At 38.2% G+C, this 14,854-nt stretch overlaps 1 protein-coding gene across 4 annotated transcripts in view; it reads left to right on the top strand.

The window, feature by feature from the left end:
• The window catches only part of PCCA (propionyl CoA carboxylase, alpha polypeptide), a 335,923-nt gene that overhangs the window by 73,549 nt on the left and 247,520 nt on the right, over positions 1-14,854 (top strand). For all 4 annotated transcript variants that reach the window (XM_005856400.2, XM_014536081.1, XM_014536076.1 and 1 more), the window contains one exon: positions 13,919-14,050. In XM_005856400.2, coding sequence (XP_005856462.1) covers positions 13,919-14,050 — 132 coding nt within the window. The remainder of the gene's footprint in view (positions 1-13,918; positions 14,051-14,854) is intronic.

The following is a 14,854-nucleotide window of genomic DNA, read 5'->3' as shown; positions in this document are numbered from 1 at the left end:
TCCATCTGTCATTGTCGATCGTGAATTTGGTTGACACTTCTATTACAGAGAAAGGGCGAATAGCAATATTAAAATATTTCTTCTAATTAATTTCCTTTCAATGTGCATTAATTTGTGCACCGGACCTCTAGTTTAACTATATTCCTTAACTAGAAAACTTGACTTCTGCCAATTGTTACAACAGGGAATGTTACCACTACTCTAATTCCCTAAATATTATATATGGCTATCATCTGGAACTAATAATATTACTTGAGTGTATTGTGCCAAGTAGACACTTAATACAAAATATACATTAGACTGAATGAAGTCCAGATATTGGTAATATTGAATGAGAAAGATATAGATACCTTTGGTTAAACTAATTTCACGATCAACAATGACAGATGGAAACACACGTATGCGATTAGCGCCAGCGAGAGCTTTATATGTATCGCGCATGCACTAGTCAACGTAGCCTTTTATATATATACTAGAGGCTCGGTGCACAAAATTTGTGCACGGGGAGCGGGGGTTACCCCTCAGCCCAGCCTGCACCCTCTACAATCCGGGACCCCTTGGGGGATGTCCAACTGCTGGTTTAGGCCTGATCCCTAAATCAGCAGTCGGACATCCCTCTCACAATCTGGGACCGCTGGCTCCTAACTGCTCACCTGCCTGCCTGCCTGATCACTCCTAACTGCCCCCTATCCCCGGCCTGGTTGCTCCCAAATGTCCTCTCTGCCAGCCTGGTCACCCCTCACAGCCTGCTGTTCAGTCATCCCTCACTAACCCCCCTGCCAGCCTGGTCGCCCCACGCAGCCTGCTGCTCAGTTGTTTGGTCGTCCTTCACTAACCCCCCTGCCGGCCTTTTTGCCCCATGCAGCTTGCTGTTTGGTTGTTACTGTGAGGGCGTCCTGACCAATTTGCATATTACCCTTTTATTAGTATAGATACTAGAGGCCTGATGCACAAAATTCATGCAAGGGGCTCAGCCCTTGCAGCCCCGGCTGCCTTGGCTGGCCCTCGCAGCTCTTCACAGCCCTGGCTTCATCCAGAAGGTTGTCTTCAAGGACATCCGGAAGGTCGTTCGGCTGTTTGGTTTAACTAGCATATTAGCTCGTTATTATATAATCCAGAAGGTTGTCTGGAAGGACATCTGGAAGGTCGTCCTAATTAGCATATTAGCTCTTTATTATATGGGATAGAATAAACTTGTTTAATTAGACTTGCTTTCTGCTATAGCTCAACTTTTTGTAGCTCAGTGAAGCAGCCCACTTCTCTTTCTGGTAATTGTCAGCAACACAGCAGTAAATATCAACATGAAACAGATTATTAGTATAGATCACGCAGGGAGAACAAAGGGTAAAATATTTAACTGCAGCAGTGTTTGACTATATTATGCGCAGTGAGAAAACCTGAAGTCATTTTCAACCTCCACAATTTCTTACTTCTTTTCAGTTGGGTCAAGTTTCTAAGCTTTCTAAATCTCCGTTTTCTGGTTAATGAAGAGAACAGGATTCCATCGAGTCTCTTATCTACCTACTCCAGGACTTCTGTGCAGATCAAACGAGATGAGGCATGAGAAAACGCTTCACAGACATTTGGTTAAAGTGTGAAATGTTTGCACCTGGCTATAAAGGAAGTCGTGTTCCTGGGCTGAAGAAACTGCAAGGAGGCTAGTCGCTAGGGAGAGGAAGCTGAGCGCTGCTACGTGACGTCATTACCTGGATGGACACTTAGCATATTAGCCTTTTATATATATAGATGACTGGACTAAGGGAAATGGGACTTTGGAAACCCAGGGTGTAATTCCATGGAAATAAAACTTTCTACTATATTGCATCCTCCTGTGTGAGTCTCAAAAAATTCATATTCTTGGGATATCTCAAGAACCCCACCCCCAACAGCAACCAGGGAATACAAGGCATGTTTTTCTCTGGTAACAGAACCTTTGTCCTCCCTCCACTACCCATCCCTTATAATAGTCAAATTCCTTAATGTTCTTATTCTCACATAAATTGGGTTCTTAATTTACAAAGAGCTGACTAGCACTTAAAGAAATGACTCCTGTCCCGGCTGGTGTGGCTCAGTGTTTGAGCTTTGACCATGCACTGGGAGGTCACTGGTTCATTCGATTCCTGGTCAGGGCACTTGCTTGGTTTGTGGGCTCGATCCCCAGCATGGGGCATGCAGGAGGCAGCCACTCGATGTTGATGTTTCTCTCTCATTGATGTTTCTGTCTCCTTGTAAAATCAATAAGAACATATTTTAAAATAAGAAGAAAAAAAAAGAAATGTAATTGTGTGTGGTTGGATCCTGATGATACCATCTTATTGGGTTATTCTGCACCTCCCTTTATTGATGCCCCACAGTCAGTATATGGGGAAAATGAATCAGGATTTGTACCCCAGTCTTCTCTGAGCATGCACTATCATTCTACATAGCCTATGTCCTCCAGTAGAATGTTGAACAGTAGTGGTGGATGTGCTCACCCATACCTGTACCTAATCTGGGGTAACAACCCAGCTAACTGGTGTTTACTGATTACCACAAAAACCACACTAGGAATGTTTCTCTCATCTGTATGTTCTAATTTGCATACATAATGTTCTATTTTTTAAAATATAAATGTCCTACTTTTTATTTTAAAATCATTTATTTTTAAATTACAGTTGACATACATTATTATATTAGTTTCAGGTATACACCCCAGTGATTAGACATTACATAGCTTACTAGGTGATCATCTCAATAAATCTTGCACCCATCTGATACCTTACATGGTTTATTAGAATATTATTGACTATATTCCTTCTTCTGTATTTATGCCATGTGACTATTGTGTGACAACCAATTTGTTCTTCTTAATCCCTTCACTTTTTTCACCCATCTCCTCAACCTCCCTCCTATCTGGCAACCTTCAAAATGTTCTCTATATTAATGAGTCTGTTTCAGTTGTTGATAGATATGTACTTATTGACATTTTATTGTTTATATTTTTTATCCTTTTTTTTTCTTCTTGAAAAATACCCTTTAACATTTCATATAATACTGGTTTGGCGGTGATGAACTCCTTTAGCTTTTCTTGTCTGGGAAGGTCTTTCTCTGTCTTTTGATTCTCAGTGATACCTTTGCTGGGTAAAGTAATTTTGGTTGTAGGTCCTTGCTTTTCATTACTTTGAATATTTTTTCCCAATCCCTTCTGGCCTGCAAAGTTTCTCTTGAGAAATTAGCTGACAGTCTTATGCGAGCTTCTTTGTAGGTAACTAATTGCTTTTCTCTTGCTGCTTTTAAGATTCTCCCTTTGTCTTTAACCTTTGACATTTTAATCATGATGTGTCTTGGTGTGGGCCTCTTGGGTTCATGTTGTTTGGGACTCTCTGAGCTTTCTGGACTTGAATGTCTGTTTTTTTCACTAGGTAGGAAAAGTATTCTGTCATTTTTTTCAAATACATTTTCAGCTTCTTGCTCTCTCTCTCTCTCCTCCTTCCAGCACCCCCATGATGTGAATATTTGTACCTTTGATGTTATCCCAGAGGCTCCTTACACTATCCTCATATTTTTGGATTCATTTTTGCTGTTCTGATTGGGTATCTTTTGATTCCCTATATTCCCATTTGCTGATTTGATTCTGGACTTCACCTTCTCTATTGTTGATTCCCTGTAAATTATTCTTCATTTCAGTTAGTGTATCCTTCATTTCGGACTGGTCCTTTTTTATGGTGTTGAGATTCTCATTAAGTTCATTGAGCATCCTTATAATCAGTGTTTTGAACTCTGCATCTAGTAGGTTGCTTATCTCCATTTTATTTAGTTCTTTTTCTGGAATTTTGTTCTGTTCTTTCATTTGGGACATTTTGTCTCCTCATTTTGACAGCCTCTCTGTTTTTGTTTCTGTGTACTAGGTAGAGCTGTTATGTCTCCCAGGCTTAGTAGAGGGGCCTATTGTATTAGGTGTTCTGTAGGGTACAGTAGCACAGCTTCCCTGATCCTCCAAGATGGGCACTCAAAGTGTGTACCCCCCATGTGGCTGTGTACACGCTTTTCTTGTAGCTGAGCCTTGCTTGCTATTGGCACATAAATGGGAGGGGTTTACCTCAGGCTGATCAGCTGCAAGGACTGACTGTGACCGCTGACCTCTTACCACTGTGAAGTACCATCTGTGCAGGCTCCCACCCCACAGAACAGAACTTACTTCAGCAGGGCACTGGAGCCCGCTGAGTCCACCCCTTGAGTGTTTCACTTGTGGAGGTGGTGGGTGGTGATGCTTTGGTGTGGTCTGAATCTGTCCTCTGGGTGCATTGACTCTGGGCCTCCCAGGAAGTGTAGGCCATTGTCAGCTGCCACCTGTGCCCTGCCTGGGGCCACCTGGCATGAGTTACAAAGCTATTGGCAGATGGCTACTACTTATGCTGGACTTGGAGGTGCCAAGGTGAGGCCAGGCTGTGAAGCAACGTTGCTGCTGCTGCTAGTGTCAGGCCAGGGACTGCTTAGTGGGAAGCACGGGCCTTGCCACTTGTTTGAGAGATTTTAGGAAAGTCTGAAGCATGAGCCAAGATAGGCCATTGATATGGAAAAGCCACTGGAAACAGCCTGGGTGGGCCTCGGGGAATCACCAGGGTGGGGCAAACAATGTGAGCAGGTTGATGGAGTTTCAGATATGGTGTCCCCTGCCTGATCTCTTGGGGGAGGGCTCTTCAAAGGAACAGCGGCCTCTTCCAGCACTTTTATCTGGGAGAAAGCTGCCCCTAGCTCTTGCCCTGATGCTGGACAGTTTAGTTCCTCCCTGTATGTCTGTGGTGCCTTTCAAGCTGCTGCCCCATGCTGGAGCTCAAGGTAGTGAATCCGAGTAAGTCCATGCACTGGCCTTTTAAGAGGAATTGCCTGGCCAGCAGCCCTCCATCTCTCTCAGCCTCAATCCTTGCTGGATTTTACAGGCAGAAGTTAAGGCGACTTCTCTTCCTGGTGCTGGAACCCTGAGCTGGGGAACCTAGAGTGGGGATGGGACCCCTTAGTACTCAGGGGGACCTCTGTAGCCCAGATATCCCATCCAATTTTTATCTGCCACATGTGGGTGTGGGGCCAGTCTGTTACACATATCTACCCCTCCTACCACTTTCCATGTGGCTTCTTTGGTTCTTTACTTGTAGGACTTCCATTCAGCCAGATTTCAGGCAGTTCTGAATGATGATTGTTCTGTAGTTTAGTTGTAATTTTGATGTGTTTGTGGGAGGAGGCAATCACAATACCGTGTTTACCTATGCTGCCATCTTGCCCGGAAGCCCAGATGTTCGTTATCTTTTATTTTTAGTGATTATTTTAACAAGTACTGAGTGCAGATGAAAACTAACCACTAAAATAGTTTTCACACGTATTTCAGAATGTGAGAGAAGGAGGGTTTCCTCTTTTATACAATGAGTCTTTGGAGCCTAGGTGCCAACTTGCCTAAAATTCCTTCCTTGTACTAAACTGAGTTGTTTACTTGTTTTTAACTTAAAAAAAAGAAAAGGTGACTAACATTGTATAGAAGTACCAGAAGTGGCTTTTTAGAAACAACACTGTTTACATTAAATGAGAAATCTGTTTGCAGATTGGGTCTGCCACATTTACAAACATAGTGTTATACCCTGTGACCAAAAGCTTAGTGAGCACAATTTGCCATAGGTGAGGTAAGTGGAGGTGGTGAAAGGGAGAGAAGGAAGGTAGGAGGAGGATGAATTCTCTACATTGATTTCTGATTTCATTCTGGATTGGCCAGCAAGCCAGTCAGTCCTTCAACAGTGCTCACGGCATTGGGAAGATCCTTTTTCTTTTCAAAAATTAGTAAGACAGGAATCCCTTACCATGTGTGCAATCAGCCATCCCTTCTTCCTCCATCCTCATGAGCTCTTCTTGGGCCTCATAAAAAGAACAAAATTTGAGTGTTTTGGAAGTTGTGATCCTATGGAGGCTGTGATCCTGACTGTCCAAGCCAGGGAAGCTGACGTTTTGGCACTTCCACCTTAACCTATAGCAGCAGTAGTCGCTACCATTTCACTCTGTACAAAATAATGGTCTGCGGTAGCATCCCAGCCAAACATGAAAATGCACTACTTTCTATTTATTTAATAAGTCAAAAAAGCCCTTTACCTTTATTTTCTAGTTTTTGATGTGATTAATTGATTCCTTATTTCTTCAAAGTTAACTAGTTCTTTTAAAAAGTATCACTATGCAGGCATATATTTAAACCTATTTTGTAGGCTTAAATCTGTTGGAATTATTAGTGAAATTCAAGTTGTCCCACTTTGTTCAGTAGAGCCTACATTGGCTCATAGTCTTTTTGACTTGACCCTCATAATCTTTTATAGCTTCCGTGCTCTCTGTTCTGACAAGTTATTCTAGGCTCATGTTTTACGTTTCCTGCTCCAGGCCTTTAATCAGCCATCTTTTCAAGATACATTTGTTTATTTTAATGGTATTTAGAGACCACAGTTGGGTCATTGCTACTGATGGCCATTGTTTCTAGGCCTTTTTAGTTTGTGGGGCTAGGAAAAAGAAATGTATATTAATAGGTTTTAAAAAATGTTTTATGTTACATATGTTTATTACATACTAGAGGCCCGGTGCACCACATTCGTGCACTTGGGGTGTGTGTGGGGGGTCCCCTTAGCCCGGCCTGCACCCTTTCACAGTCCAGGAGCCCTCAGGGGATGTCCGACTGATGGGAGCGGGCCTATGCCGGCAGTCGGCCATCCTTAGTGCTGCCACAGAGGCGGGAGAGGCTCCCGCTGCTGCCCCTGCACTAGCCAGCAAAGAACGGCACTCCCCCTGTGGGAGTGCACTGACCACTAGGGGGCAGCTCCTGTGTTGAGCGTCTGCCCCCTGGTGGTCAGTGCGCATCATAGTGACCGGTTGTTCTACCATTAGGTCGATTTGCATATTACCCTTTTATTATATAGGATAACATGTGTTGTGTTAACTATGTGTTACCTTAACAGAATATGTAATGTAAATATATTCAATATATGTAATATAATAATGCTCACCCCAACCCCAAATTATGTAACACAAGTTTAATATATAATAAACGTGCTATATCAATAAAATAAAAGATTTTTTCTAGCATGTAATAAAAGTATGATTAAATATAGTCTATATTTTTTAATGAGGCACAAATAACCAGTTAGTGCTACTTTTAATAAAAATTCAAGATTGCAGAACTTTTACTTAAATTCTTTTTTGTTACCTCTGTATCTTCATTATTCCTTATTTAGAATTCTGATTCATAACTACTTATCTAGTCTGAAGTGCACACATAGCAATTTCACAATGACAATATAAATACTAATATTACTGAAAATATTAAAGTTTTACACATCATCTTTTGTCCTCATTTAAAAATAGTTGTACTATATGTGTATTGTCAGAAAATATAGCTATTATAGTGTAGTCTTTCTGTTGATGTCTTTAGTCATTTTGGTTTCCTGAAGCTTATCCTGTAGTATAGGAGTGGACAGACTTTTTCTGTAAAGAGCCAGATAGCAGATATTTTTGTCTTTGTAGGCCATACGATCTCTTGTAAGTACTCAGTCTTATCCTGGTAGTGAGAAAGTAGTCATACAACATGTAAACTAATGAGCCTGGTTGGTCTTAAATAAAACTGTTTTTCAGTTTTATATAATTGTCACATATCATTATATAGTATTTACAAAATTGTTTTTTTTAAACAACAAAACATGTAAAATTTATTCTTTGATTGTGGACTGTACAAAAATAGGTAGCAGGCCAGATTTGTCCCGCAGACCGTAGTTTGCAAACCTGTCCTATTAGGTTCCTCAGAAAGAAGTCATGAGTTCTTGCTTGTTATAGTTTCTCTGACCTTTATATTTGTTTTCATTGGATTTAAAATCTTTGTTTCATACTTTCTTGAATATCTTATTCAGTGGAGTACATTGTTTTCTTTAGGCATAAATTATTGCTGTCAAAGTTGGGTGATAATTTAAAAAGTATACACAATAACATGTCATATTTCTTCATCCCTTTTTCTTAAATAACATTACTAGAATTTATCATGGTCATTCTGGGTTGAATTTCTCAGGTATGCTATAGTATACTCTTTAGATAGGTATTTTCAATTTTAAGAAAGTTCTTGAATTATAGTTTTTGTATTTTAATTTGCTTTAGTTTTCTTCAAAGACTCCTTTGATCTATATGAAGGGTGGCTTCTGTTTATCTTTAGTGTTTGCCATTTTCTCTTGAATATTTAAAAAATTTCTTCATTTTTTTTATACTAAATTTGTAGATAGTTTTCTCCTTTCACTTTCTATTTCTTGTTTAGGCATTATTTATTTTCTCTATTGACTCTTATATTCCCTCTAATTTAGTCATCATTTCTGAAATGATTTTTTTTTCATTTCTTATTCTATCCTGAGGTCTGTCACCTCACTTTTAAGCATTTCCAATTCTGATTTATGTTGTTTCATGTTTTATATAATTTTAAAATGTCTTTTAGTTGTTTTGAAATAGGTAAAAATCTTGATATTGTGTTGGCATGTCTTTCTTTTGTGCTTTTTTTCTCCATGGGTTTTATTCTAGTCCTTATTTTTTTTTCCTTATAAAAACATTGTATGGGATTTTACCTTGATATTTTGCTTAGTCATACATGTGAAATAAGTTTTCCTCTATGTTGCTTTTAAAAGAGGTATATATGTTTTAAAATTAGTGATACATGTCCAAGAAGTTCAATAGAGAGAGCAATAGCAGGAAAAGATTTATTCTGAGGTCCTGAAAAAATGAATTAACCTTGTAATTTCTCTCTTATTCTTTTTGATGCTCATATTGCTATCACCATATTCTGTGGGTAGCCCTTTCTATCTGCAACTATGTACTTTTGAGATAACTATTTTGAAAGCTTTCTCTCTGATTCAGTGTTTTTATGTCACGTGCTGCACCAATTCTTGAACTAACCTTTTCTACCAGAAACCCTTTTTTCTTTTAGCAGGGAGTACATTCAAGTTCAGAGTCTGGGTTCTTTGGGCAGTTCAGCAGGTTTTCCATGGCTTTCTCTCTCATTTTGACACTGGTTTTACAGTTATTCAAGTATTAATTTTGGTGAGCCTAAAAAGTGTATACTTTTTAATTAAAAAATCTGAATTCATAGTATAGCAATTTACTGTTTTGGTATTTCTAAGAATGAATTATGTGTCACACATTTAATTTTTACAGATGAAGATTATTTGTCTTTCATTTATAACATAAAGACAATTGTAAATTAAATCTCATTATTTCCCTAACATAATTCTCAAAAACCAACCCCTTTTCCCTTTCTTCTTCCAAAATTAGACCAGAACCATAAAATCACAGAATTTAGAAAATAAAAGAAATCTTACAGATGATTTGATTTCAGCTTTTTATAATTTCTAAAATTGTTTTCCAATGATGATGAAAAAAATGCCCACTTTTCTAATGACTGAAAGACATTTATCTATATTTAGATATTATATTTATAATTTATGGTAAAGTTACAAAATTCTTAAAAAGTATATTTTTAGAAGTAAATTTTATTGCTAAGCCATGTTAAAAAGACTCACTAGTACTTAAGGTAAATGGATAATTAGATGGATGACAAAAGATACAGTATTAACAGAAGTGTATCAAAAAGTTACTAGTGGGTCAATTCTGGCCTTAAGTTATAAATCACACAAATGAATCTGGTAAAGAACTCAGGACTTTTGAAACATGCTCTATCACTTTGCATTTACCATACTGTCTTATTCTGACCTCATCCTTGCTTTTTTGGTCAAAGAATTATGGGAGTCAGCTAGGATACTGCTTTTTTTAAAAAAAAATTTATTGATTGATTTTGGACAGAGAGAGGAACATTGATTTGTTGTTTCACTTACTTATGCGTTCATTGATTGCTTCTTGTATGTGCCTTGACTGGGGATTGAACCAGCAACCATGGCTCAACTAACCAACTGAGCTATCTGGCCAGGGCAGGATACTGCTTTTTAATTTTGCTTTAATTCCATTTAAAGGCTAACCCAGGGAGTACTACCAAAATACATAGATATATAGGAAGTTAGTTCATTGAAACATCAATTCAAGTAGTTACCCAGCTTACTACTGGCTATTTTTTATTGTGTTGAATAGACAAAGAATAGTCACTAAATACTTGATGTGAGCCTTTTTCCTGGTAATTTTGCATTTGTGGGTAATTTTCTTCCAATTAAAATGCTTGAGAAAAATCTGGTAAATCAGTGGTTCCTAGTCCTTGGGCTCTTGTTAATCAGAAGTTTTACTGTATAATCATAATGTATTTTAGGTGTTCTCATTTATGTTCTTCAACTCTTTGTCAGTGTAGGCATTCTGATTACTTGATTACATCTGCCTGGCAAGTGGTATTTAAAACAGCATTTATAATAAAAATTCCTTCATTTTAGATTGTCAAATGAGAATATGTAAAGACAATTGATAGTTGAAACATGATTATTTTCTCTTGACTTAGTGTTTAGTGGATTGTAGATTCGGGATAAAAAGAAATGAATATGATTATTGCTGTGGTCTAAAATGACTAGCTTATCCAGATGGAGACATAGAGTATGTGGAGATGTAGGCCTACCACTACTTCCCCTCTTACAGAGCAGCTCCGCTTTTCATTGTGTTTTATATTTTGTTTAGTTTTTTGGTAATTTGAAAAAAAATCTTTCAATCAGAGTTGTAAGATAAGGTTCTACTATTAAAATTACACAAACATTTGATGTAGCATCCTCTATGGCTGAAAGTTTTCTTCTCTAGCATTCTGCCATTTGTGACACTGGTAATTGTAGGTATTTTGGGTTCCTATAGTGTATTTTGGGATCCGGAGAACCTCACTGTCTTATTCTAGTGTTCTCTTTTTATCAGGACTTCTGGACCGGGGACAAGAACTAAGTGTGGCACTCAGCTTGGTATTTTTACATTATTATTTTATACAGTCCTTCAATCAAACTTGCAAGTGGTTATTATCCTCATTGTCACACAAAGAAAAGGATGCTTTAAACTCAGAATCTAAAAATGCCTCTTTCTTGTGTCTTGCTTTTGGATGGGGGGTGGGAGAGAATACCTGCTGATTTAAAGGCATTAGCTTTCGTACACATTTTATCTGAATGATTTCAGGTACAACTTTTAATTGCCTCCTACATTGGATGCCTTTAAAAATCCATATGTCAGCCTGGACTTATAACCTCTAGACTTCTCTCCCTGCCTCCTGAATATGGCCACCTGACTACCTCACAGGCATCTGTACTCAGCGTGTGCAAAGTTGAAGTCGTCATCTCATTTACCATACATTTGTCTCCTCATATATTCCTTTTGTTGCTTCTCTGTTCTACTTTCACCTCCTCCTAAGGGTGGATTTAATCTGTTTGGACCATAATGGCTGAGAGAGCGATCTAAGTAACACACTGCATTGCAGTAGGTTTTCTGGGTAATATTCTCATCAGGAGAATGAAGCGCCTGTCCTAAGCCAAGAGTCCTTTCAGGCAGCAATGCCAATAGATAGAATATGAAATGTAAAATGCGCTATTTATCCTTTATGCTGACTGAAGGTCATGGGAAAATCAGCAGTTAGGCACCTTACTCTGATGATGCCCAGCATACAATCTAGTCTTCTTCATATTTAACCTCAATTCTTTACCTAATGACCTCTTTTTTGTACCTCAGCAAAACCCTCTTTACTTCTCTAAACTATGCCCTATAATAGTATTAATTACATACTCCCTCTGTCCCATAATAATAGTAGCAAGTGAATATTTAAACGGGAATTATTGGCGAATGCAGCTGTAAGTTATGTTGTAGCACAAAATTGCGAAGCCTTCGATCAAAATCAATGTTTCATGACATCTGTCATTGTTTTAACACATCTTTCAATTTTTAGGTTAATCTAATTATTACAAATTATAACTATTTTTCTAATTTCATCTGCTGATCGAAATCAATTGTTTTATTTCAGTTGAATATCAACCCATTGTAAAAGTAAGATGAAAAAAAGAGAGTTTTCAAGCAAAGATCAAGTTGCGATTGTCCAGTTCTTGATGCATCAAAAGAAAAAGGAAAAGTTGCAGAAAGGTGCAATTACGTTAGCTGCAAAACAATTTAAGTGCAATAGAATGGCCATATCAAGAATTTGGAAACGTGCTTCTGAAAATAATTGTCAAGGAGAGTCTTATGCTAATGTTGATTCTTTGAAAGAACGAAACTGTGGACGTAAATGCAAAGATTATGGAGAAAAACTTGAAAAACTTAGACATATTCCTCTTAGCAGAAGAGGCACCATATTAGACTTTGATAATATTTCTCCCGAAATACTGGATAATATGTTTCTGTCACTTCAACAAGTTATGCTGGAAGCAATGAAGAACGATGGCTTCAATAATTTTAAGCTCACGCATATAGGGAAAGCAAAGCTTCGCAGCCAAGGGATCCTACCTACAAGTTTAAAATGCAGTAACGAAATTATTGAAAAATCCAGAAACTATCTGAATACTCAAAATAAAAATTAGGAGTACTATTTTTAATTTATTGTTTAATTTAATCTAGTTTTTTGATAATGTTGTGTTCTATATTTATTTTCTTTTGCTACTATTATTATGGGACAAATTACATTCATCAACTGCTACTATTATTATGGGACAGAGGGAGTAGTATTTTTGTTCCCTAATTAGTATTTTCTTCATTAGCATTTTGTTTGTCATAATACTAGAGGCCCGGTGTACGAAATTCATGCACTCAGGGTGGGGGGTCCCTCAGCCCGACCTGTGTCCTCTCACAGTCCGGGAGCCCCGTGATCCATTACCCCAAAGAGGTAGGCCCCTCCCATCCACTTGGGGCTCCTCAATGGATCACCCCCGCAGAGGGAGGCTCCTCCCACCCACCGCAGCCTGCCGGTTGGTGGCCTGGGCCTCCCTCTGCAGGGCAATCCTGGGGCGATGGCCGGGCCCCCAACCAATCGCATCGCACCTGCCTTGACTGGCCTGGCACCAGTGGGTGTCGTAGCATGGTTGTCCGGAAGGTTGTCCAGACGGTCGTTCTGCTGTTCGGTTGTTCGGTTGATTTGCATTTGCATACTATGCTTTTATTATTATAAACACAGAGATATGGATCCATTTCTGGATTTATGCAGAGAAATTTTTATTGAAACCATAACTCATCTGGTAAATTCCCACTTTATTCTTGTCTTCTTTATCATAGTCACAAGGATATAAACATTCTGTATTTTGTCTATTTCTCTGAGGTATTGGTGATCTGTTCACATTCCCTTGAATTAGCTGATATCCTGTGTTTTTCATTTATATTATCCCCTGCATTTAGCTCAGAGCCTGGCCCAGAGTTGGTATTCAATAAAAATGGATATTTGTGTTGAACTATGCATTGTGCTGTATTGAGAATACAAAGATTTCTAAGTCATTTAAAAAGTAAACTTACTGTTTAGATTGGGTTGTAGGGTACTATATATAAACTAGAGGCCCAATGCACGAAATTCATGCGAGAGTAGGCCTTCCTTCCCCCGGCTGCCGGCACCAGCTTCCCTCTGGCACCCGGGACCTAGGCTTCCCTCGCAGCCCCGGCTTCATCCAGAAGGACATCTGGTCTAATTAGCATATTATACTTTTATTATTATAGATATAATGCCATTGAAGTTGCTTTCCCAAAGAATACTGTTAATATCAAGCAAGAGTTCTTATTGCTTTTATTTTTCCTTGACCTAAACTTTGTTTCATAAATCTTTGTGCACATTTACTATATACAATACAATATTATATATTTTAATGTATTGGCTGAAATGCTTACTTTCAAGTTGTTTTTGATATGTAAATAATTAGTAAGTTTATATATAGGTCTTTCTTTTTAAAAATTGTGACTCCATATCAAGTACCATAATGTTTTTGTTACAAATTTCTACTTTATTTCTCCACAGGCAGCAGAAAATGTCATTTTCATTGGACCTGACACACATGCTATTCAAGCTATGGGTGACAAGATTGAAAGCAAATTACTAGCTAAGAAAGCAAAGGTTAACACAATTCCTGGCTTTGATGGAGTAGTCAAGGTGAGAAACTATTTTACTCTAGTCTTTATAGCACATGTTCTCAGTGCAAGATAAAATGCAGTTCTTGCTTTTATAAATATACATGTGTGGATAAAAAATGTCAATGTTGTTTACACTTGAATTATATTAAATGGCATAAGTTAAAAAGAGGAAGAAGCCACTTAAGCCTTTTATTTAATGATCGATATTGGCTCATACTTTCACAGGAAAAAACTTAGTGATTTAAAAATGTGCTGTCAGACCTCTGGATGTTATTTAATGGTGGTATATATTTAATATTTGAAACCCTATGATGTTCTGTATATCTTTATAGTGAGCTTCCGTTCCTATGCATAAAATGTGCAATGTAAATATGCTCTGGTGGAAAGTGGTATAACTGTGAATGACTATAGATCCCAATCATAACTCCTTAACTAGCCTGTAGGCGAAGGCTTCTAAGGCAGAATGCAGACATTGGAGTGTGTCCATTTCCTTGTCCCCACCCCCAACCCTATGTAGACTTGAACCTTGTGATTGGAGTTAGTCTGCAAGAACGGTGTTTCTTATTGTTCCTTCTTGTACTGGGGAATTCTTTGTGCAGGATCATTTCATGCATTGCAGGATAGCTAGCAAGCTTGGTCCCTGGTTAATAAAATTTTTAGCTTCCTTCTAACCACTATGCTTACACCTGAAACTAATATGAAATAATATTGAATGTAAACTGTAATTGAAAAAAATTAAAGAAGAAAAATATTTTCAGCATCTTGCTCATATTTACCTAAATCTTTATTCATCCATTCCCTCTCCCACGCCCCCCCCCCCCCC

This window comes from Myotis brandtii, unplaced genomic scaffold (genome assembly GCF_000412655.1).
Source record: "Myotis brandtii unplaced genomic scaffold, ASM41265v1 scaffold1028, whole genome shotgun sequence".
NCBI classification, from domain to species: domain Eukaryota; kingdom Metazoa; phylum Chordata; class Mammalia; order Chiroptera; family Vespertilionidae; genus Myotis; species Myotis brandtii.
This window is presented reverse-complemented; position numbering and strand designations above follow the sequence as displayed.